This window comes from Zea mays, chromosome 4, assembly GCF_902167145.1.
Source record: "Zea mays cultivar B73 chromosome 4, Zm-B73-REFERENCE-NAM-5.0, whole genome shotgun sequence".
NCBI lineage: Eukaryota > Viridiplantae > Streptophyta > Magnoliopsida > Poales > Poaceae > Zea > Zea mays.
The window spans coordinates 189,725,182-189,751,236 of record NC_050099.1 but is presented as its reverse complement, the minus strand read 5'-3'; the positions used below and the strand labels follow the sequence as shown (position 1 = coordinate 189,751,236).

General features: G+C 42.7%; 1 protein-coding gene and 2 long non-coding RNA genes across 8 annotated transcripts in view; 1 reads left to right on the top strand and 2 right to left on the bottom strand.

The window, feature by feature from the left end:
• The window catches only part of LOC100384203 (uncharacterized), a 130,851-nt gene extending 121,939 nt beyond the window's left edge, over positions 1 to 8,912 (bottom strand). For 3 of the 6 annotated variants that reach the window (XR_004857612.1, XR_004857613.1, XM_020551711.3), the window contains exons 1-5: positions 8,612 to 8,826; positions 6,962 to 7,149; positions 6,232 to 6,481; positions 5,848 to 6,070; positions 5,606 to 5,738 (exon numbers count right to left, since the gene is read on the bottom strand). Coding sequence is in view for 3 of the 6 variants with exons in the window: in XM_020551711.3 (XP_020407300.1) it covers positions 5,606 to 5,738; positions 5,848 to 6,070; positions 6,232 to 6,481; positions 6,962 to 7,123 (768 nt within the window). In the remaining 3 variants the exon portion in view is untranslated. Of the gene's footprint in view, positions 1 to 5,605; positions 5,739 to 5,847; positions 6,071 to 6,231; positions 6,482 to 6,961; positions 7,150 to 8,611 lie in introns of all 6 variants that reach the window. The other 3 variants (XR_004857614.1, XM_020551712.3, NM_001322000.1) reach the window with 2 other exon arrangements.
• Positions 8,913 to 9,566: 654 nt separating this feature from the next.
• Positions 9,567 to 20,676, top strand: LOC103654282 (uncharacterized). Its single transcript, XR_565999.2, has 3 exons — positions 9,567 to 10,232; positions 20,243 to 20,494; positions 20,587 to 20,676. It is a non-coding gene; the product is annotated as an uncharacterized lncRNA (long non-coding RNA).
• Positions 20,375 to 25,021, bottom strand: LOC103654283 (uncharacterized). Its single transcript, XR_002269238.1, has 3 exons — positions 22,322 to 25,021; positions 20,724 to 20,948; positions 20,375 to 20,466 (listed from the first exon to the last, which is right to left on the bottom strand). It is a non-coding gene; the product is annotated as an uncharacterized lncRNA (long non-coding RNA).
• Between the last annotated feature and the right edge of the window lie 1,034 nt (positions 25,022 to 26,055).

Genomic DNA, 26,055 nt, shown 5'->3' with positions numbered 1-26,055 from the left:
TTTGACTAATGTGCAATTCGAAAAAGATAGACCTTGTGCAGCTTGTCAAGCAGGGAAACAGGTGGGAAGCGCTCATCACACCAAAAATGTGATGACAACATCAAGACCCCTGGAGCTGCTACATATGGACCTCTTCGGACCCGTCGCCTATCTGAGCATAGGAGGAAGTAAGTATGGTCTAGTTATCGTTGATGACTTTTCCCGCTTCACTTGGGTGTTCTTTTTGCAGGATAAATCTGAAACCCAAGGGACCCTCAAGCGCTTCCTCAGGAGAGCTCAAAATGAGTTTGAGCTCAAGGTGAAGAAGATAAGGAGCGACAACGGGTCCGAGTTCAAGAACCTTCAAGTGGAGGAGTTCCTTGAGGAGGAAGGGATCAAGCACGAGTTCTCCGCTCCCTACACACCACAGCAAAATGGTGTGGTAGAGAGGAAGAACAGGACGCTAATCGATATGGCGAGAACGATGCTTGGAGAATTCAAGACCCCCGAGTGTTTCTGGTCGGAAGCCGTGAACACGGCTTGCCACGCCATCAACAGGGTCTACCTTCACCGCCTCCTCAAGAAGACGTCGTATGAGCTTCTAACCGGTAACAAACCCAATGTATCTTACTTTCGTGTATTTGGGAGCAAATGCTACATTCGAGTGAAGAAGGGTAGAAATTCTAAGTTTTGCTCCCAAAGCTGTAGAAGGGTTTTTGTTAGGTTATGACTCAAATACAAAGGCGTATAGAGTCTTCAACAAATCATCGGGTTTGGTTGAAGTCTCTAGCGACGTTGTATTTGATGAGACTAATGGCTCTCCAAGAGAGCAAGTTGTTGATTGTGATGATGTAGATGAAGAAGATGTTCCAACGGCTGCTATACGAACCATGGCGATTGGAGAAGTGCGGCCACAGGAACAAGATGAACGAGATCAACCTTCTTCCTCAACAACGGTGCATCCCCCAACTCAAGACGATGAACAGGTTCATCAACAGGAGGCATGTGATCAAGGGGGAGCACAAGATGATCATGTGATGGAGGAAGAAGCGCAACCGGCACCTCCAACCCAAGTTCGAGCGATGATTCAAAGGAATCATCCCGTCGATCAAATTCTGGGTGATATTAGAAAGGGAGTAACTACTCGATCTCGATTAGTTAATTTTTGTGAGCATTACTCCTTTGTCTCTTCTATTGAGCCTTTCAGGGTAGAGGAGGCCTTGCTAGATCCGGATTGGGTATTGGCCATGCAGGAGGAACTCAACAACTTTAAGCGCAATGAAGTTTGGACACTGGTGCCTCGTCCCAAGCAAAATGTTGTGGGAACCAAGTGGGTGTTCCGCAACAAACAGGACGAGCACGAGGTGGTGACGAGGAACAAGGCTCGACTTGTGGCAAAAGGTTATGCCCAAGTCGCAGGTTTGGACTTTGAGGAGACTTTTTCTCCTGTGGCTAGGCTAGAATCAATTCGTATCTTGCTAGCATATGCCGCTCACCATTCTTTCAGGTTGTACCAAATGGATGTGAAGAGCGCGTTCCTCAACGGGCCGATCAAGGAGAAGGTGTACGTAGAGCAACCCCCTGGCTTCGAGGATGAACGGTACCCCGACCACGTGTGTAAGCTCTCTAAGGCGCTCTATGGACTTAAGCAAGCCCCAAGAGCATGGTATGAATGCCTTAGAGACTTTTTACTTGCTAATGCTTTCAAGGTTGGGAAAGCCGATCCAACTCTGTTCACTAAGACATGTGATGGTGATTTGTTTGTGTGCCAAATTTATGTCGACGACATAATATTTGGTTCTACTAACCAAAAGTCTTGTGAAGAGTTTAGCAGGGTAATGACGCAGAAATTCGAGATGTCAATGATGGGCGAGTTGAACTACTTCCTTGGGTTCCAAGTGAAGCAACTCAAGGATGGCACCTTCATCTCCCAAACGAAGTACACGCAAGATCTGCTAAAGCGGTTTGGGATGAAGGACGCCAAGCCCGCAAAGACTCCGATGGGGACCGACGGACACACCGACCTCAACAAAGAAGGTAAGTCCGTTGATCAAAAAGCATACCGGTCAATGATAGGTTCTTTACTTTACTTATGTGCTAGTAGACCGGATATTATGCTTAGCGTATGCATGTGTGCTAGATTTCAATCCGATCCTAAGGAGTGTCACTTAGTGGCGGTGAAGCGAATTCTTAGATATTTGGTTGCTACGCCTTGCTTCGGGCTCTGGTATCCAAAGGGGTCTACCTTTGACCTGGTTGGATACTCAGATTCCGACTATGCTGGATGTAAGGTCGATAGGAAGAGTACATCGGGGACGTGCCAATTCTTAGGAAGGTCCCTGGTGTCGTGGAACTCTAAGAAACAAACCTCCGTTGCCCTATCCACCGCTGAGGCCGAGTATGTTGCCGCAGGACAGTGTTGCGCGCAACTACTTTGGATGAGGCAAACCCTCCGGGACTTTGGCTACAATCTGAGCAAAGTCCCACTCCTATGTGACAATGAGAGTGCTATCCGCATGGCGGAAAATCCTGTTGAACACAGCCGCACAAAGCACATAGACATCCGGCATCACTTTTTGAGAGACCACCAGCAAAAGGGAGATATCGAAGTGTTTCATGTTAGCACCGAGAACCAGCTAGCCGATATCTTTACCAAGCCTCTAGATGAGAAGACCTTTTGCAGGCTGCGTAGTGAGCTAAATGTCTTAGATTCGCGGAACTTGGATTGAATTGTAGCATACATGTGTTTATGCCTTTGATCATGTTCATTCTGCATTTTGTTGCTTATTGTGGTGCTCAAGTTGTACAAACACTCCCTGGATCTCACAAGTCCGTTGCAAAGTGATGCACAGTTTGAGGGGGAGATGTGTTACAACTTGACCCTTTGAGACTAACCGTATGCTTGAGTTTGCTTGTTTTAGTCTCAAAGGAGAATTAAAAGGGAAAAGGTGGACTTGGACCATGAAAGACTTCCACTGCACTCCGATGAGAGGGTAACTTATTCCAAGTTCATCTCATGTACTCTTATTGCCTTTGTATTCTTATTGAAGATTTTGGTGAGGCAATGGGGTTCTTGGGCCAAGATTGATCCCGTTTTGGTGCTTGATGCCAAAGGGGGAGAAAATAAGGGCCAAAGCAATAAATGGATCAGCTACCACTTGAGAAATTTTGAAAACAGTAGAATAGAGCTTTTGGTTTGTCAAATCTCTTTTGTTGTCTCTTTTGTCAAAAGTTGGCCTCTTGTGGGGAGAAGTGTTGATTATGGGAAAAAGGGGGAGTTTTTGAAATCTTTCCTTTGGAATGACTCTCTTTATGCTTCAACATGTGTGTTTGACTTAGAGATAGAGATTTGAGTTTGATTTGCAAAAACAAACCAAGTGGTGGCAAAGGATGATCCATATATGCCAAATTGAATCAAAATAAATTTGAGTTTTTATTTGAAGTAATATTGCACTTGTTCTAGTTGCTTTATGTAGTGTTGGCATAAATCACCAAAAAGGGGGAGATTGAAAGGGAAATGTGCCCTTGAGCCATTTCTAAGTATTTTGGTGATTGAGTGCCAACACAAGTGCTAAAATGTGAATTCATGTTTATGGATGAATAAAGTGAAAATCAAGAGCAAAGGTATGTTTCTAAGTCTTAGTACATTGGTTTTGTGTACTAATATACTTGTCTAAGTATTGGAAACAGGAAGAAAAAGAAAAGAAAAGAGTTGGCTGTATACAGCCAAGAGGCTGTTTCGGTCTGGGGCACCGGACTGTCCGGTGGTGCACCGGACAGTGTCCGGTGCGCCAGGCTGCCTCGGCCGAAGTAGCCGCTCTCGGGAATTCGCTGACGGCGTACGGCTATAATTCACCGGACTGTCCGGTGTGCACCGGACTGTCCGGTGAGCCAACGGTCGGCCGGGCCAACGGTCGGCCGGGCCAACGGTCGGCCGCGCGATCTGCGCGTGACACGTGGCCGAGCCAACGGCTAGAAGGGGGCACCGGACTGTCCGGTGTGCACCGGACATGTCCGGTGCGCCAACGGCTCTCTGGCGGGCAACGGGCGGCTGCGCCATTTTAGGAAGGAAATCGGGCACCGGACAGTGTCCGGTGTGCACCGGACTGTCCGGTGCGCCCGACGACAGAAGGCAAGGATGACCTTCCAGATTTGTTCTCAACGGCTCCTAGCTGCCTTGGGGCTATAAAAGGGACCCCTAGGCGCATGGAGGAGAACACCAAGCATTCCTACAACATTCCTAAGCACCAAGACATCGATCTCACGCATTCGTTTCATTGTGATAGCATCTAGAGCTCTTGTTGAGTTGCGAACTCTTTGAGTTGTGTTGCGAGCTCTTGTTGCGACTTGTGTGCGTGTTGTTGCTCTGATCTTTTGAAGTCTTGTGTGCGTTGCTCATTCCCCTTTGCTCTGTGTTCTTTGTGAACTTCAATTGTAAGGGCGAGAGGCTCCAAGTTGTGGAGATTCCTCGCAAACGGGATTGAGAAAAAGCAAGCAAAACACCGTGGTATTCAAGTGGGTCTTTGGACCGCTTGAGAGGGGTTGATTGCAACCCTCGTCCGTTGGGACGCCACAACGTGGAGTAGGCAAGCGTTGGTCTTGGCCGAACCACGGGATAAACCACTGTGTCGTCTCTGTGATTGATCTCTTGTGGTATTGTGTTTTGTTGAGACTCCTTTCTAGCCACTTGGCATTTATTGTGCTAACACTTAACAAGTTTTTGTGGATATAAGTTTAAGTTTTACAGGATCACCTATTCACCCCCCCCCCCCCCCCCTCTAGGTGTTCTCAACGTGAAGAACGCCTTTCTTCACGGCCACCTCGAGTAGATCGTCTACTGTCAACAGCCGCCAGGATTCGTCGAAGTTTGAGGTGGAGGCGGTGGCGAGATGATGTAGCAGCCCAAATTTCCTACAGGTAGCCTGGAACGCCGTCGACCACTTGGTGAAGTTAGAGGGCTTCAACTCAAGGGTCATGGGGACGTGGAGCTTGATGTTGATGGTGGCGAAGGGGCATACCACGGGGGCAGGGGCTGATTTGGTTGCCATGGGGAGGGGAGGGGGGCTGAGGGGAGAGATCGCGAGATTAAATCGGGATCGGGACCTGAACTCGTGGTACCATGTAGAAGATTAGAATTTGGGGCAATTGGCCACACCTCAATTGGAGGGGGGCGCCTTCTATTATATAGGGCCGACTGGCCTTGTTTTACAAGGCAAGGATAATTTCCTTGATTTACATCTGCTAACTATAGCAACTAATCCCTGATTTACATCTGCTGATTATGGCAACTAATCCCTGATTTGCATCTGCTAACTATAGCAACTAATCTGCTGATTATGGCTATGATATGCCGCAGCATATGGTAAGGAGCTGCGGCATATTCTATTTCCTAACAGCTTACGTATACCAATTATCAAATTGATTCATTGTCAAAAAAATATTTTATGTGGATCTAATAATATTATTTTGGTGATGTAGATGTTGGTGCATGTTCTTTAAACTTAGTCCAATTTTATTACCAATTTACCATAGACAAAACAATATATTGTTGAATGGAGGGAGTAGAAAATTGAAGCATGCATAGCTATATAAAATTGAAGAGTGACATAAATCCTCAGTTCCTTACATCTTCAACAGTGGCTTGATCAATGTTCTCCTTGTTCCCTGTCATTATCTCGATAACTGTGACACCAAGACTAAACAAATCAGACTTCGTTGTGATTGGACCATGTTTGCCCCGTTCCGGTGACATATATATCCTGTAATTAAATGTTTATGGGTAGATTGAATAATGTGCAGATGGAGTTCAATATGAATCAGATATGACAGAAAAGATGGATGAGCTTTGAAGAGGCTTAGCTAGCTTACGGTGTTCCACTTATAGTTTCAGTATAAAAGTGGCCTTGGTTTTTTTTCAAGCACTTGGAGATGCCAAAATCAGAAATCTTTGGGACCATGTCATCGTCTAGAAGTATATTTCTCGGATTCAGATCCAAGTGAAGAATTTCATGCTCATGAAGTTGATGTAAGCCCTGACAAACTCCGTTGATTATTTGATAGCGCTGTCTCCATTCAAGTGAACATGATGGATCTGTAAAGTGGAATGCAAAAGTGGGTTAGTAGCTAGGATGATATGATGTCCTTAATTCATTTGAGTCCTGGAAAATATATGACACGATATGGGATATGCCTGAACTGAACCAAGCAGATATATGACAAGAAAAATTACGTTTGTATGGTACATGACCCTACCTTTGATGTATTTATCAAGACATGCTGGTAGAAATTCAAAACAAATTAACCGTTCTTGGCTGTCTGCCATGACATGATTATCTTCATACTTTTCCGCCTGCCCTTGCGTGTCGGAACAATATCCTATAAACCTAACGACATTTATGTGCTTCACCTTCATCAGGCATTCAATCTCTTGACTGAATTCCTTCTCGTGCTGATATGGTATGCGCAACCTCTTCACAGCGATTTTGTGATTCCCGATGAATCCCTGTAGTCATAATAATATGATTTGTCAACATCATCTTGCTCAAGTCCAAGTAGGATTTTCAATCCTATCCAATGAGACAACATATCAACAAAAACTGTGGCATACTGGCATGTCATAGAAATTGTAAGGAGAGAAAGAAAGGAGATGAGTTTCATCTATATGAAACCTAGCACACACCATTTTTCTATGCATTGAAAACTGAGTGAAACTCAATTGTGCCATTTTTTATTCTCACACATTGAAAACCTTCAGAAACTCGAATGAAGAAATTCTGTTTCATAACACCATGCAGCATTTAAGTGATATGCTAAGACTACGAAACAGTGAAATCCGTTATGGGCCTTGTTTCACTTTATCACCCTATAGCCATTTATGTGATGTGGCATTATTCTTGAAAAGATTAGTGAAATGAAATCGTGCAGTCTTAACATCAAATATAATTATGATGGTTACAGTTGTGAATGTTCATACTCTGATTACCTCATAAACATCTGCAGATCCACCATACCCAATAATATGTGCCCCGGAGAAACCATTTGTGATCTTTTCGAGAAGTGAATAAGGCAGGGGCTTCGGCTTTGCATTTTCATCAATTAGCATGAACTCCAGGTCAGCTTCTGTAACGCTAGTTTGGCGAGCCATTTGCAGTTACATGACACAACGAGGGCCTTGAAACAAGAGCAAGGATGGGTAAGTAAGTAATCATGGAAGACATAACAATAGACCCATATAATAGAAACAAGTAGTAGCTTTTGTAATAATTTGAGTGATAGGAAATAAAAAAAATCCTAGCTAATTAAACACAGCTAAAGAGCGAGAAAAGCATTTGCAGTAGTTTTCAGGTGCAAGAAATATCTTCAGGTGAAAAAATGGTATACATGGACAGTATATACACCTTGCTGGGTAGTGATGACCAATTTCATATGTCAAAGCTAGGCCGGTGGAAGTGGTCAAGTAGGGATTCAGATCTAACGTTAATGATTAATTACTAGTAGATCTCTGTGTCATGCATCGATCAACGAGATAAACAGTAAGAAAACAATCAATCATGTGAGAGCATGTCAGTTTCCACTTTCCAGTAGTATTTTTTTTCTTAAAAGCTGACATACCCCCACTTTGCAGAACTATTGTGAAAGGGAATGTTGCTCGCATACACGTGTTGTTTGAGACAGATTCACGCTTAAACAGTCTGATGGGATGGCTGCACGTTCGTGAGAGCAGGCTGCCATAAGATACCATAATTTTGAGCGTATGGGTGAATGCAGGTTAATAACATCAAAATGACTTATTTTGTATCCAACCATACAGGCCTGACTCTCATATACAAGCAACTAAACAGACGCAAAGTGAATCTAGATTTGGCTCCATGAGTGGATTTAAGATCCACCGTAAAACCCGTTTAAATTACATAGCATCTCCACCTGAAGGACAACTTGGTTGAAATGGATTAATTTGCCCCCTTTCATCCTTTCCTCCTCATATGACGAATTTGCGTGGGAAAAAAAACACGAACACGAGGACGAGGCCAGTGCGGGCGCAGGCGGCCTGGAGCTCCCGCAGCCTCACCGGGCGAGCGCGACCTCGCCGATTCGGCGGCCACGCGGCTATGGCCAGGACCAGGGCTCGCCATGGCTAGGGTTGCGTGGCCAGGGCCAGGGCAGGCGGAGGACGAGCAAGCGCGGTCGATGGGGAGCGCGCGGAGGAGGAAGCAAGCGTGACCAGTGAGCTTCGCGAGGAAGAAGGAAAGAAGGAAACGGTGAATTTGATGAGCTCCACAAAATTTAGGTCATACAATCTAAAATAGCAAAGGTATGCAGATCTCCCATGAGGTGACCATGTATAACTTGAATTAAAGTAGGTGCGGAACTTGCTTCAGGATGAACAGGAAAGTATCCTTATCAATCTGAAACAACAGTAATTCATGTCCTGCAGTTTAGAGGCTAGTTGCAACGGGAAGCAAATTTAAGAAGATATAAGCAGAGATGAAACGAGAGTTTAAGACGGTGGTAGAAAAGGAGAGTAAACTAAAACCACAGAATGTCAATCTAGAACCTGTAGATCCAAAAAATACTCAGCGGAGAGATCTTGGAAACACAGTGAAAGGTAATGAAATTCGAGACATTCACAAACCTGTGAGCAAGGAACGCACTACTTGTCAGGATTTCCTCTTCTGCCCGGAAAATCTCCCGAGTATCATGCATACGGGAGCAGGTGAAGCAATTTTTGGTCACGAGAATGACTTGGTTGTTGTTGTTGTAGACTGTAATGGAACAACCAGCAAAGTCTGCCTCATTTTGAAAGACACAAATGGAGCTTAATGCTGCGGCCGCTGGTTTGACTTGACTGGCGCTAACCAGAGCACGTCACTATTATTAACTAATCGTAATGTTCGGTTTTGGAGCTAGTTGAGATAGAGCTGCTTCACACTGGAGATCAGCTCGAAAGATTTTGGGAAGCCGCATTTGAGCATAATTTTTCTTCTTTAGATTTATTCTATTCTACATAGACTTAATTCAAACAACAATGAACTCAGAGTTGAGCGGCTCGGTCCCACCAAACTCTGGAACTAAACCAGAAAAAAATCTCTACATACTGAATGCAAGTGTGGATGAAAACGAACTGAAATGGATAGAAAAATGCCTCTCATGTTTCCGTTTCCGTATTTTTTTTCACCGAAAACAGAACTGAATCCGGAATAGTCGGTAACAAAGACGGGAGCAAGATAAACGGCTGTACGGAAACGAACGGGAGCGAAAATATTAAGCGAGAACTCATAATTTAATACAAACACACATAACATTGATGGCTAACTAGTCATTGACTAGTAGGGCAACAACATGAAACAAATAGATATAGAGGGACGACACTTCATTATTGTTAGCTTGCTAGTGGTGAATATATATTTATGGTCGTTGTTGTTTGGGCCTTTAGGTCACTTGTCGTTGAAAAGAGTCCATGGATAGAATAACCTCTTATGCTATAACTAGGTGAGTGCCCGTGCGTTGCAACGGAAACATATAATACTATAATAACTTATGTACAAATGTGTGTTATATTGTTATGAGAAAAAATTCGTAATCCATTTGTGAACCTAGCCATACATAAATTTTGTTATTTTAATCTAGCTATCAAACAAACAACACATCAAAAGAATCAGTAATAGCTATCAAACTGGACATTCACTTGAGTTCACAGATATTTGAGATAGCTACATTTTAATACCTAAATACACAATTGAGAGTACGTCAATATCTTGCATCAGTCAGCATGCTATTTGTTTCATGTCAATATCCTTATAGCAGTTCATTTCCACAATCCAAACCCACCTAGAATTCTTCGGGCCAGGAAATTGTAGTTTGTCACGCAACAAGGGGTTAGTTTCAATCAGCTTCTCTTCCCCGTCTGGTGAGAGCCGGCGCCCACCTAGTGCCATGACCTCTCTGTTGCCATAACCTCTGAAGTTGCTAGCTACTGAAAACATAACTGCAGATCAACTTGAAAGCAGCAAACAAACACAACACCATATCACAAGTTTATGTTGGGGCAGCCTGACAGCAATTAGTAAGGCGCCAGATTAAAAATGAATCTTTATACCATGTCCATATTTTATCATAAAAATTACCATATCCATCAAATTACAGCAGCCCAGGTGGCAGGACAATCATATAAAACAGATATTTACAGCACATAATACACAATCAAATCCAACAAAATCGGTTCTTTGTTTACATCATGTCAATGTGCATGTGTGGTGGTGTAATACCCAAATTGTAAGGAAGAATAAAAGAAGAAATTGTTTCCTTTATATATGTGAGTGCATCTCTAATTATCATCACATGTGACTACTCATGTTTCAAAATGAGTAAATATTTATTAAGACACAAATAAACCAATGCATCATATTGGATTTTTGCTTGTGCATTTAAAACAATCATAATACGAATAAAAATAAAATAATAACGAGAAGAGGATTTGAGGAAAAAGAGAGTATATAAGGTATATAGAAAAATATATAAATAAATGTACCTTTTCATATTGGAATATTTGGTTTGAATATTTAATCTAAAGTACAAATTCACAACAGAGATTTGAATTCAAATTTGGATTTAAAAGAAAAAAAAGAAGAAGAAGAATTGAAAATAAAAGAATAAGACGAACCCAGTTAGATGGGCCTCGCGCTTCACTTCCGGCCCATCTACACATTGGACCCGCGCGGCCCACCTTGCTCCCCCACGCGCAACTGCGCTCTTTTTCCGCACTGATCTGCTGGCCACTGACATCTGGGGCCCACTCGTCCGACTCACGCTCGCTCTTGACTCACACTGGATCGTCGGTCCCGCACGTCAGCTCTATCCCTTCCCCTTTCTTCGCTGCGTCCGCGTGACTCGGGCAAGCTCCAGACTCTGCGCGCGGCGACAACAGAAACGCCCAAGATCCTCGCCAGTGGCAGTCCACCTCCCTCCGCGCGGAACCCCCTCTCTGTGCCATATGACCGGTGGGACCCACGGGCCACGGGTCTTCTTCCCCAGCCGCGCTACGGACTCGCACGGAAGCGCGCAGAAATCGCGCTTGACTCGGTCGAACGGCGCCCGCAATCCTCGCTCCCGCTCGCGACCTGACCTCCAACCTCCCCGGCTGAAATCCTGGCGCCCACGCGGACTTGTCCGTGGTGTATAAAAGTCAAGCTCCGCGACACCCTTGACCCAACATCGAAACCCGGTTGGCTTCTCTGGGGCGGATAAGGGAGAAGCATCGCTGTCGCGGGGGAATCTCCGATTCAATCGTCGTCCGCACCGTCGGGGGTGCCTGGGATCTTCCTCGGGCTCGGGGAAGGGCAGCCGTGGCCGCTTCACCAAGGATTGGACACTTGTGGCGCTGGAATTGCTCGCCTGGCGTGTGGCATCGCCGCGGGACCGCCCCGTGCCGTGGTCGGGTCTCCTGTCAGTCCAAAACGTCGGTAAGCTGTTCCTATCATGTTCGCCTTGGCCCCTGCTATATGTAGCGCTCTTCGGATCAAAACTTGGGTGCGAGCGCGGGGGATGGGCGTGCCTGCTATGGCCGCCGTCGCGCGGTGGGGCGCGGCCCGCCTGTGTGTCGGCCAGGGTGGAGAAGACGACCGGGTACCGTTAATCTAGTGGTCAACGGTGGAGATTAGATGAGTGTCGTAGTCGTCCGATCGTATACGTACGTGTAGGATTGGGTCGCGCAGTAATGGGCTCGTGGCCGTAGATCGGGGATCCGAGGGCCAGAGTGTCTTGGTGGATCCATCTAATCTGCACCGTTGATGAATCATCCGACGGCTCTAGTACCCCGATACCTCTTCGCCGCGTGCATTTGCTAAAGAAACCCTAGCGAATTTTAAAATAAACCCGCCATCCTCGGAGACTGTTTACTGGGTCTTAGGAATTTTACCCTGAAACCCCTGATCTCTCTGGAAATTGAGGCCCAGTCCAATACAGAGTTAAATTGATAAAATGAAATGGAAATTGGATTTTTAATATAAAAATAAACCCTAGAATTTGTATAATTCATAGAAGATGCATATGAACTCCAAATTGATTTGTTCCAGTGGCATTAATTTTGTTTAGATATTTTTTATTACCTAGTACCTTTGTCTAACCATGAAACTTGATTTAAAAATTATTCACATGAATAACTCTATTCTAGGTATTAAATAAATTCAGAAATTCATAACTTAATAACTGTAGCTCCGAATTTAGTGGTTCTTGTTTCTACGATCTCGTAGCAGCGCGTAGATCATTATTATGCAATATGTTCTTATGTTTGGTGTGATGTTAATTTTGGCTATACCATGTCTGTTTGTACTGCTACGACTAGCGCGAGGTTACGAGTCACCTGAAGATCATCCTGGTACCTGGAATCTCAAGTCCCAGGCAAGTTGTGCCCTTGATCACTTCTTTTTACCCAGCCATGTTCTAATTAATCATAATGATCTGCATAGGTTAATTTTGATGGGACCCAATAGGTTACCCTAGTTTGATTATCTTTATACCTTGTTACCACTGAACTTTTTGGGTAGTACTTGCTAGTGCTTTATGTGGTTTTGGGTATGAAGATACATTACTCATGATTATACTTTTGTTATCCGTTGTTATTTATCGTTCATGATAAGATCATTATGTTAATTGGAACATGGAGCGACCACCCGGGAAAACAGTGCTACCACAAGGGTATAATGGGACGCCCTTGGCTGATTAATTAGGAAAGCTAGTGGAGGACTACCTTAACCGAAAGGGGCAAGGGCAGTAGGGGAGTGGTCAGTGTAGGGAGACCCTCGGGAGGATTTTGCTGCGATGGCGGTCCTGCAAGGGAATTCCTGCATTGGAGCTTCCTATAAACTGTAGCGGGTTTTCTGAAGCTAGTGGAACTTTGTAAAGGCCTCGTAGTGTTACCCTGCCTCGCCTCCTCGGTAGAGGTGTATGGGAAGTCGCGATCCCTTGGCAGATGGGTAGCATGACTTGTGGGTAAAGATGTGCCACCTCTGCAGAGTGTAAAACTGGTATACTAGCCGTGCTCACGGTCATGAGCAGCTCGGACCCTCACATGATTAATTTATGGAACTAAATTCAATTTGTCATATGCATTGCATCGCAGGTGATGTTGTTACTTCTGTTCTACTATTTAATTGGGTTGGTATTTACTTAGTAATTGCTAATAAAATTTTGACCAACTTTAAAAACAATGCTCAGCTCTACCCATCCTCTTTGGTAAGCCTTACACTTCACATGAACTCCCACCTTTGGCGAGTTCATTCACATTATTCCCCACAACTTGTTGAGCGATGAACGTATGTGAGCTCACTCTTGCTGTCTCACACCCCCCCACAGGTCAAGAGCAGGTACCACAGGATGAGGCGCGTGGAGGATGCTGTGATGAGTTCGTGAGTGGTCTAGGCCGTCGTCTCCCAGTCAACTTTGGGTTGCTGGATCGTTTCCTCATATGATGTAATTATTTAATTATTTTGTATAGAACTCCTGTTATATAGTAAAGATGTGACATTCGATCCTGTGCCACTATGCATCATATGTGTGAGACTTGGTCCCAGCACACCTGGTGTTTATGTTCGCGCCCGGGTCAGATTAGATGAGTGCCGTAGTCGTCCGATCGTATACGTACGTGTAGGATTGGGTCGCGCAGTAATGGGCTCGTGGCCGTAGATCGGGGATCCGAGGGCCAGAGTGTCTTGGTGGATCCATCTAATCTGCACCGTTGATGAATCATCCGACGGCTCTAGTACCCCGATACCTCTTCGCCGCGTGCATTTGCTAAAGAAACCCTAGCGAATTTTAAAATAAACCCGCCATCCTCGGAGACTGTTTACTGGGTCTTAGGAATTTTACCCTGAAACCCCTGATCTCTCTGGAAATTGAGGCCCAGTCCAATACAGAGTTAAATTGATAAAATGAAATGGAAATTGGATTTTTAATATAAAAATAAACCCTAGAATTTGTATAATTCATAGAAGATGCATATGAACTCCAAATTGATTTGTTCCAGTGGCATTAATTTTGTTTAGATATTGTTTATTACCTAGTACCTTTGTCTAACCATGAAACTTGATTTAAAAATTATTCACATGAATAACTCTATTCTAGGTATTAAATAAATTCAGAAATTCATAACTTAATAACTGTAGCTCCGAATTTAGTGGTTCTTGTTTCTACGATCTCGTAGCAGCGCGTAGATCATTATTATGCAATATGTTCTTATGTTTGGTGTGATGTTAATTTTGGCTATACCATGTCTGTTTGTACTGCTACGACTAGCGCGAGGTTACGAGTCACCTGAAGATCATCCTGGTACCTGGAATCTCAAGTCCCAGGCAAGTTGTGCCCTTGATCACTTCTTTTTACCCAGCCATGTTCTAATTAATCATAATGATCTGCATAGGTTAATTTTGATGGGACCCAATAGGTTACCCTAGTTTGATTATCTTTATACCTTGTTACCACTGAACTTTTTGGGTAGTACTTGCTAGTGCTTTATGTGGTTTTGGGTATGAAGATACATTACTCATGATTATACTTTTGTTATCCGTTGTTATTTATCGTTCATGATAAGATCATTATGTTAATTGGAACATGGAGCGACCACCCGGGAAAACAGTGCTACCACAAGGGTATAATGGGACGCCCTTGGCTGATTAATTAGGAAAGCTAGTGGAGGACTACCTTACCCGAAAGGGGCAAGGGCAGTAGGGGAGTGGTCAGTGTAGGGAGACCCTCGGGAGGATTTTGCTGCGATGGCGGTCCTGCAAGGGAATTCCTGCATTGGAGCTTCCTATAAACTGTAGCGGGTTTTCTGAAGCTAGTGGAACTTTGTAAAGGCCTCGTAGTGTTACCCTGCCTCGCCTCCTCGGTAGAGGTGTATGGGAAGTCGCGATCCCTTGGCAGATGGGTAACATGACTTGTGGGTAAAGATGCGCCACCTCTGCAGAGTGTAAAACTGGTATACTAGCCGTGCTCACGGTCATGAGCAGCTCGGACCCTCACATGATTAATTTATGGAACTAAATTCAATTTGTCATATGCATTGCATCGCAGGTGATGTTGTTACTTCTGTTCTACTATTTAATTGGGTTGGTATTTACTTATACTTAGTAATTGCTAATAAAATTTTGACCAACTTTAAAAACAATGCTCAGCTCTACCCATCCTCTTTGGTAAGCCTTACACTTCACATGAACTCCCACCTTTGGCGAGTTCATTCACATTATTCCCCACAACTTGTTGAGCGATGAACGTATGTGAGCTCACTCTTGCTGTCTCACACCCCCCCACAGGTCAAGAGCAGGTACCACAGGATGAGGCGCGTGGAGGATGTTGTGATGAGTTCGTGAGTGGTCTAGGCCGTCGTCTCCCAGTCAACTTTGGGTTGCTGGATCGTTTCCTCATATGATGTAATTATTTAATTATTTTGTATAGAACTCCTGTTATATAGTAAAGATGTGACATTCGATCCTGTGCCACTATGCATCATATGTGTGAGACTTGGTCCCAGCACACCTGGTGTTTATGTTCGCGCCCGGGTCTTGGTGCCCTGAAACCCGGGTGTGACAGAAGTGGTATCAGAGGAATGTTGACTGTAGGACGTAACCTAGATAGAACTGGACAACCATTGTCTACTTACCTTTGCTACTCTGATTCTTTCTAAACTTTTCTTAATCTTTTCTCATCTATTTCCGCTTTACTCTGATTATTCTTACCTTTTCATTCTAAAGACAAATGTGGATTTCACACTTTGAAATCCTGTGCCTAAAGTGACTTTAGGAATAGGAGACCTACTCTTAGGAACAAAAACAAAACTATTTTTATAGGTATTTGTATGCTTGATGTTTGTTCTTATGATACTTGTTTGATTTGGATCTTTGATTGAGCGTGATTAGTTGTGGAGTAATGTCCACAATCACATCTGCATATACATATAGAAAAAAAACGGTGATAAAAATATCTAAATGAACTAGGTTATCCCTCATCAAAGAATCTAGCCTAGCAAAATCCATCTTATCTTGAAAAAGTCTATCCTACACTCATAGATCCATCTTATCCTAAAAAAATAGATTCTTATCTTATTTTGAAAAGATTTATCTTATCCTAATAGATCTATCTGACCTCAAAAGATTCTACCTTATCCTTATGGATTCATCTTACCCCAATAAGCATATTTATCCCACGCTAAGTGTAACAACCATGATCTAGCCTAAAATAAATAAGATCTTATCTAGTCAAACTAGTCACACCAATCTAACCTAGATCTGATCTAATCTAAAGTGATTTATCAAACATGTTAGATAATACTGATGAAATAGATTAGACTCTACTCCTATAGAACGGGTCTTAACTTAGTTCACCCTGCACTAAATTAAGAATGACAGATCGACTTGGCCATATGCAACTACCTTAACCATCCAATAGTTGCATAACCCCACAATTTTAACCTAGCAAGAGATTCTAACCTACCTACACCATACAATCCATCCTACTCACATATGTCCTAGCCATATGTCCTTAACTCAGATGACAACTCCAAGAAATAAAGGCCAAAGAAGACCAACCATGTCAAAGAAGGATAAGCATCAACACAAGACTTCAAAGATCAAGTTGAACCGCCAGCGGAATCAAGATCCACAGTTCAGGATGAAGTCTTTCCTTATTATACTCTTCCTTGCCACAACCTATTATCTATACTTGCCATAATCGTACCTCATCTGACCTAATAGATGGCTAGACGTATATGTCTATATTTTCCCAATCATCTACTAGCTACTATAAAAAAAACATGAAACAAAACTTTTGATTCATAAACCAAACTGGTTGCATCCCTTTTCTTCAAATCTCGAGGACGAGATTATTTTTAAGGGGGGTAGGATTTGTAATACCCAAATTGTAAGGAAGAATAAAAGAAGAAATTGTTTCCTTTATATATGTGAGTGCATCTCTAATTATCATCACATGTGACTACTCATGTTTCAAAATGAGTAAATATTTATTAAGACACAAATAAACCAATGCATCATATTGGATTTTTGCTTGTACATTTAAAACAATCATAATACGAATAAAAATAAAATAATAACGAGAAGAGGATTTGAGGAAAAAGAGAGTATATAAGGTATATAGAAAAATATATAAATAAATGTACCTTTTCATATTGGAATATTTGGTTTGAATATTTAATCTAAAGTACAAATTCACAACAGAGATTTGAATTCAAATTTGGATTTAAAAGAAAAAAAAGAAGAAGAAGAATTGAAAATAAAAGAATAAGACGAACCCAGTTAGATGGGCCTCGCGCTTCACTTCCGGCCCATCTACACATTGGACCCGCGCGGCCCACCTTGCTCCCCCACGCGCAACTGCGCTCTTTTTCCGCACTGATCTGCTGGCCACTGACATCTGGGGCCCACTCGTCCGACTCACGCTCGCTCTTGACTCACACTGGATCGTCGGTCCCGCACGTCAGCTCTATCCCTTCCCCTTTCTTCGCTGCGTCCGCGTGACTCGGGCAAGCTCCAGACTCTGCGCGCGGCGACAACAGAAACGCCCGAGATCCTCGCCAGTGGCAGTCCACCTCCCTCCGCGCGGAACCCCCTCTCTGTGCCATATGACCGGTGGGACCCACGGGCCACGGGTCTTCTTCCCCAGCCGCGCTACGGACTCGCACGGAAGCGCGCAGAAATCGCGCTTGACTCGGTCGAACGGCGCCCGCAATCCTCGCTCCCGCTCGCGACCTGACCTCCAACCTCCCCGGCTGAAATCCTGGCGCCCACGCGGACTTGTCCGTGGTGTATAAAAGTCAAGCTCCGCGACACCCTTGACCCAACATCGAAACCCGGTTGGCTTCTCTGGGGCGGATAAGGGAGAAGCATCGCTGTCGCGGGGGAATCTCCGATTCAATCGTCGTCCGCACCGTCGGGGGTGCCTGGGATCTTCCTCGGGCTCGGGGAAGGGCAGCCGTGGCCGCTTCACCAAGGATTGGACACTTGTGGCGCTGGAATTGCTCGCCTGGCGTGTGGCATCGCCGCGGGACCGCCCCGTGCCGTGGTCGGGTCTCCTGTCAGTCCAAAACGTCGGTAAGCTGTTCCTATCATGTTCGCCTTGGCCCCTGCTATATGTAGCGCTCTTCGGATCAAAACTTGGGTGCGAGCGCGGGGGATGGGCGTGCCTGCTATGGCCGCCGTCGCGCGGTGGGGCGCGGCCCGCCTGTGTGTCGGCCAGGGTGGAGAAGACGACCGGGTACCGTTAATCTAGTGGTCAACGGTGGAGATTAGATGAGTGTCGTAGTCGTCCGATCGTATACGTACGTGTAGGATTGGGTCGCGCAGTAATGGGCTCGTGGCCGTAGATCGGGGATCCGAGGGCCAGAGTGTCTTGGTGGATCCATCTAATCTGCACCGTTGATGAATCATCCGACGGCTCTAGTACCCCGATACCTCTTCGCCGCGTGCATTTGCTAAAGAAACCCTAGCGAATTTTAAAATAAACCCGCCATCCTCGGAGACTGTTTACTGGGTCTTAGGAATTTTACCCTGAAACCCCTGATCTCTCTGGAAATTGAGGCCCAGTCCAATACAGAGTTAAATTGATAAAATGAAATGGAAATTGGATTTTTAATATAAAAATAAACCCTAGAATTTGTATAATTCATAGAAGATGCATATGAACTCCAAATTGATTTGTTCCAGTGGCATTAATTTTGTTTAGATATTGTTTATTACCTAGTACCTTTGTCTAACCATGAAACTTGATTTAAAAATTATTCACATGAATAACTCTATTCTAGGTATTAAATAAATTCAGAAATTCATAACTTAATAACTGTAGCTCCGAATTTAGTGGTTCTTGTTTCTACGATCTCGTAGCAGCGCGTAGATCATTATTATGCAATATGTTCTTATGTTTGGTGTGATGTTAATTTTGGCTATACCATGTCTGTTTGTACTGCTACGACTAGCGCGAGGTTACGAGTCACCTGAAGATCATCCTGGTACCTGGAATCTCAAGTCCCAGGCAAGTTGTGCCCTTGATCACTTCTTTTTACCCAGCCATGTTCTAATTAATCATAATGATCTGCATAGGTTAATTTTGATGGGACCCAATAGGTTACCCTAGTTTGATTATCTTTATACCTTGTTACCACTGAACTTTTTGGGTAGTACTTGCTAGTGCTTTATGTGGTTTTGGGTATGAAGATACATTACTCATGATTATACTTTTGTTATCCGTTGTTATTTATCGTTCATGATAAGATCATTATGTTAATTGGAACATGGAGCGACCACCCGGGAAAACAGTGCTACCACAAGGGTATAATGGGACGCCCTTGGCTGATTAATTAGGAAAGCTAGTGGAGGACTACCTTACCCGAAAGGGGCAAGGGCAGTAGGGGAGTGGTCAGTGTAGGGAGACCCTCGGGAGGATTTTGCTGCGATGGCGGTCCTGCAAGGGAATTCCTGCATTGGAGCTTCCTATAAACTGTAGCGGGTTTTCTGAAGCTAGTGGAACTTTGTAAAGGCCTCGTAGTGTTACCCTGCCTCGCCTCCTCGGTAGAGGTGTATGGGAAGTCGCGATCCCTTGGCAGATGGGTAACATGACTTGTGGGTAAAGATGCGCCACCTCTGCAGAGTGTAAAACTGGTATACTAGCCGTGCTCACGGTCATGAGCAGCTCGGACCCTCACATGATTAATTTATGGAACTAAATTCAATTTGTCATATGCATTGCATCGCAGGTGATGTTGTTACTTCTGTTCTACTATTTAATTGGGTTGGTATTTACTTAGTAATTGCTAATAAAATTTTGACCAACTTTAAAAACAATGCTCAGCTCTACCCATCCTCTTTGGTAAGCCTTACACTTCACATGAACTCCCACCTTTGGCGAGTTCATTCACATTATTCCCCACAACTTGTTGAGCGATGAACGTATGTGAGCTCACTCTTGCTGTCTCACACCCCCCCACAGGTCAAGAGCAGGTACCACAGGATGAGGCGCGTGGAGGATGCTGTGATGAGTTCGTGAGTGGTCTAGGTCGTCGTCTCCCAGTCAACTTTGGGTTGCTGGATCGTTTCCTCATATGATGTAATTATTTAATTATTTTGTATAGAACTCCTGTTATATAGTAAAGATGTGACATTCGATCCTGTGCCACTATGCATCATATGTGTGAGACTTGGTCCCAGCACACCTGGTGTTTATGTTCGCGCCCGGGTCTTGGTGCCCTGAAACCCGGGTGTGACAGGTGGTTAGTGAAGAGCACGGCAGAAATTGCATGTTGAACTCAACTTCGTGTTCATTAACTCTACAAAGCTCCAGCCTGATGCGTGATGGCCCAAACTTTGTAAAACTGAATATGCCCCAAACTCTTCACCAGGCGAACAAGCATCAGCAAGGTCACGACACCAAACGGTAGTGCCAGCTCTCACCAGGCAGAGAAGATAAGCCACCAGTGGACGACTCGAGCTTCTGAAGATGGCAAAACAAAAAGACCCAGGTTCATTCTCTTTATAGAAAAAGTATTTGATAATATATTTTCTCACGAAATAGCACGTAAAAAAGCAAGATTGACACCAGATTCATGCACAGGAAATTTATGCACAATCCAAAGAAACACACATGCTGTCAACAAAAAATTGTTGTTTTATTCCAAGATGTACGAGTTCAGACACTTTCCAAGGTGTAAGGTATGCAAATTCGATTCACTTTGTTAAAAGTCGCCTCACATCGCATAAATGATTTGAGCTTCTTAAAGAGCTTTGGTGCTACCTGCAGAGGCATGTTTCATAGAAAATTTGTTATTTCTAGCTTGACAATGACAAATGGTGAAGTGCAAGCTGGAATTAAGTACTTATACTTACACATTTGTCGATGCATGACCAGTAATCAAAATATTACCCAGTGCAGTTTTGGTGACCAGTATCATCATTCTCAACTCTCTTGACACATTTCTAAAAAAACAGATCCACCATTAAAGGTTGAACACAAATACTCATGTGCGTGGCAGAGTTGTCGATGTTCGCCGATGGAATATCATGACCACGCGACAACAAAACGATGGCGCTACGACCCCATGTGTCTCGCGCCTGTGCAACTTAAACAGCTAGCGCGTAAACAGGTAGCACAAAAGCAGTCAATGAAAAGCACTTCATAAAAAGAAGGTCGACCAGATGCACTTAAACAGCTAGCGCGTAAACAGGTAGCAAGAAACGAGAAGTAATCTAAAAATATATATTTAAGTCATGGAATGAGTCACTGAAAAGATTTAAGTGCTACTGCTATGAGTACATTGCATGAAAAAAGCAAGTGCAGATCTGAATATAACTCTCTACAATGTGATTTAAGTCTGTGATTCTTTTAAGTGCTGATCTGAGTATACCAATAAAAAAAAACTTAGCAATATAGCACTGATCTGAATATACCAATAATCAAGAAAAACTTGTGTGCTACTGCTATGTTTCCTCTCTCTTAGTAATGAAACAACGTGCATGTAGCCCTGTACAATAATCAAGACAAAATATAACTCACTACCTTGAGGTTTTACACAAGTTACAAGCTAGAGGGGAGCTCGTATAGAAGAATGCATCCACATCTACATAAACATCTACATACATATCTACATACACTTTTATAAGATTGTCGGTCAAATAAAGAATGCAGGTAGTTATGGAATGTCACATTTTAAAAAGATAGCCTATTCCATTACTTAGATTTCGATTCTCAAAGTGAAGGGAAACAGACGGTCCCTAAGACATTATTCGATAATTAGTAGTTATAAAATTATAGAAAATATGACAACTTCTCAGTATGCATGTATACCAAAAGAGTTTTAATGGAGGATAATTTCAACCCTATATATGTGAAGGCACAATAATTAAATCATGAAGGAAAAAAGACCATTTTTTCCTCTTTTGTGCATGTGGCTACCCACCAGTGTTGTCCACTCATGCTGGTTCACGAAAGGGTTCTAGATGGTGTTGCCAGCAAGACAAATATTATAAAAATATGCCAAAATGAAATCTAATCCAATCAACATATTGCGATGAGGAGAGGAAGAACATGTCGTGTGCTTAAGTATAATCTACATACTTGACACTGAACCTAACCCAATTGTTGGAAGCAGGCACAGCGCACACCACACATAGCTTAGAATTTAGGGACATGGGAAAAAAGACAGGTACTGAAGCAAAGCAGAGGTGAGAGACAATCTACGACATTTCATGGTGTCAAAAGAGAACATATCTTCCAGTAAAAAAAGAACAAGCTTTCAATTTTCAATGAAAAGGAAAACATGGGGTCCATGCACAAATACACTACTACTAACCTGTTATTGTAGATGCATGCATAGAACTACACTGACTGTTCGCGTAGTGACCCATTAAGTCTAACAACACCTCGAGGGCAGTAATTGGGTGCCATTTTCTGCACCTGTTGCGAGATCATGCGTATGCACCTCAGGGGCATCGTCAGGATCATCAAATTGATAATGTATGGATAGAAAGAAAAACAACAGAAATAGCTAGAACAAAAGATATACAATAATCTTAAACTGGATCTAGTCATGTGTATCCAAATGGAACCTCAAAGCAAGTGATTGATTTAAGTCTGTGATTCTTTTAAGTGCTGATCTGAGTATACCAATAAAAAAAACTTAGCAATATAGCACTGATCTGAATATACCAATAATCAAGAAAAACTTGTGTGCTACTGCTATGTTTCCTCTCTCTTAGTAATGAAACAACGTGCATGTAGCCCTGTACAATAATCAAGACAAAATATAACTCACTACCTTGAGGTTTTACACAAGTTACAAGCTAGAGGGGAGCTCGTATAGAAGAATGCATCCACATCTACATAAACATCTACATACATATCTACATACACTTTTATAAGATTGTCGGTCAAATAAAGAATGCAGGTAGTTATGGAATGTCACATTTTAAAAAGATAGCCTATTCCATTACTTAGATTTCGATTCTCAAAGTGAAGGGAAACAGACGGTCCCTAAGACATTATTCGATAATTAGTAGTTATAAAATTATAGAAAATATGACAACTTCTCAGTATGCATGTATACCAAAAGAGTTTTAATGGAGGACAATTTCAACCCTATATATGTGAAGGCACAATAATTAAATCATGAAGGAAAAAAGACCATTTTTTCCTCTTTTGTGCATGTGGCTACCCACCAGTGTTGTCCACTCATGCTGGTTCACGAAAGGGTTCTAGATGGTGTTGCCAGCAAGACAAATATTATAAAAATATGCCAAAATGAAATCTAATCCAATCAACATATTGCGATGAGGAGAGGAAGAACATGTCGTGTGCTTAAGTATAATCTACATACTTGACACTGAACCTAACCCAATTGTTGGAAGCAGGCACAGCGCACACCACACATAGCTTAGAATTTAGGGACATGGGAAAAAAGACAGGTACTGAAGCAAAGCAGAAGTGAGAGACAATCTACGACATTTCATGGTGTCAAAAGAGAACATATCTTCCAGTAAAAAAAGAACAAGCTTTCAATTTTCAATGAAAAGGAAAACATGGGGTCCATGCACAAATACACTACTACTAACCTGTTATTGTAGATGCATGCATAGAACTACACTGACTGTTCGCGTAGTGACCCATTAAGTCTAACAACACCTCGAGGGCAGTAATTGGGTGCCATTTTCTGCACCTGTTGCGAGATCATGCGTATGCACCTCAGGGGCATCGTCAGGATCATCAAATTGATAATGTATGGATAGAAAGAAAAACAACAGAAATAGCTAGAACAAAAGATATACAATAATCTTAAACTGGATCTAGTCATGTGTATCCAAATGGAACCTCAAAGCAAGTGATTGTTAAGGGACAAATCCAGAGATAGAAGAATGCTCAGATGGACAATGTGGAAGGTTTCAAGAATATGGTAGCACCATCAACAAGAGTATGCAAAAGATTACAATCAAAGAAGATGATATCTGAAGTACAATTGAACAGGTTGGTGCAATCGTAAGGTATCAAACATCCCATTAATTGAATGGAAAGGAAGAGAAAAAGGAACAGGGAAAACAAAATAAAAATGTGTGATGTGGGAATTCTTAAAATAAAACCTAAGTAATTATTAAACATGAAAAAAGACACTCTATGGAGTCATGGAGACATAATACAACAGAAAAAAACTTCATACAGCTGCAAGCTTGACCCTAACATGAAAAACATTAACTTGTTACCAGGTACTTGTTGTCTTAAAATTTTAATTCTATGCATTCTGAAATAACTCATATTTGTACTTATTGTCTTAAAATTTTAATTCCATGTATTCTGAAATAGCTCATGTTTTGTCAATAAGTAATTAAATATAGTAGTCATTGAATCATACTATGAACAGCAAAACATCAATTACCATGGCGGCATACATTGTCTAAAGTATCGTTGCTCCACAGATAGAGCTAAAAGTTTAATTGTGTGATTGTATCTAAATATCTTGTCCGTATACATTAAAATCAATCTTATCGTTGCACAAAACAGAAGACATGAATGGTAAATTTATGGCATCCAACAATAGATTATAATAGCATTGGCATCCTGCAGGTATCAAGCTGGGCCAAATCTAGCTTTGATGAAAACAGGATAGTCTTTTGTACTGGCACAACCAAAAATAATAATATTGGTCAATGGAAACCTGGTCTGATATCCCTATTTTTTCAATTACATAGTGTAGCGGTCACCTCCTACTTATGTATAGTAGGGATAACTCAGACATATAAACCCACAAAGCTATATGGGAATAAATAAAGCATTCAGTTGTACTGGTGAATGGACACACCCACAATTGTTGAACATGTCCAATTTGTCAAATTTCTTTTGTTGTATTAACAATGAATCATATTGTGAATAAGAAAAATGAAGTTTGTACGTGGAGCTCCCTACCACTTATGGGACGACGAGAGCAACCTCTGTCCTTGTTAGTTCATTTACTCTAATGCCATTCTCTAGTAGGAGCTGCAAAATCCTGAAGAAAGATGAAAATACAGCTAAGAAGGAGAATTGTAAAGACCATGTACTCTGTAACTTAACCGTTAACACTGAACAAATTTAGATGAGATCACGTACTGGAGGACGTTGGCGTGGGGGAGCGGGTGGATGTAATACCTTGCTGAGGGTTCAGATCCAGACTGCCCCCTCTTCTCTACAGCTCGCAGGCATGCACAACACACCCTAGCTCCCCTCTGTAGGTGAGTGTGTCGTCCATCTCGTCGAGCTCCCACTAGGGCCATTGCATGACCTCGGCGGAGCAGCCAATAAGCCCTAGCTCCCAGTAACAAATATACATCAGTCATGGTAGGTGAAAGTGAAAGCATTCCAATTTCTTGATGTGGAGGCAAGGCTAAAATAAACACATCATGTTAATACAAAATGTGAATGGAATTAAAGCATTCAAGGTAGCACCACCAAATTGGCCAATGGAAAGCAAACAAGCTAATTTTTTTGCTGGCAGTACATAAATGCATTTAAATTTCTCCCAAAAATGGGTGGACGGGTGGGGTGCAGTGAGGAATCTGACTGTATTGTACTTGTAGTGACAAAATACAGCTCGACATGTGCATGAATGAACAAATGAGACACTGAAAAGATAGGATACAGAAAGGAGCAAGTTTATGGAAGAAGTAAAACAAACTGCCAACCGATACAATTCTGCACAAGCATTTGCAAGTAACTCGACATTTTTGCAAATATTTCGTGAAGGGACTGGATCCACTTAGAAATAGCAAGTTGTGGTACCCTATTGTGGGAAAGTTTGTGAGGAAACATATAAAATACTCATCGTTACAACACAATCCCCGTGAGTTGCGACGACACACGAATTATTCGATAAAATATTAATGCACAACACGCTAATACTGTGATGACAGCTAAAAAAGGCCCTCAGATCGGTACATAATACCTGAAACATAAATTGATAGGTGTGCTGCATGTGGATTTCCAGCACCTAGTTTATTGGACACTAATACTGCAAAGAAACAAGAAACATGGACCAAAATAAGTTAAGTGCAAGTTCCTTTT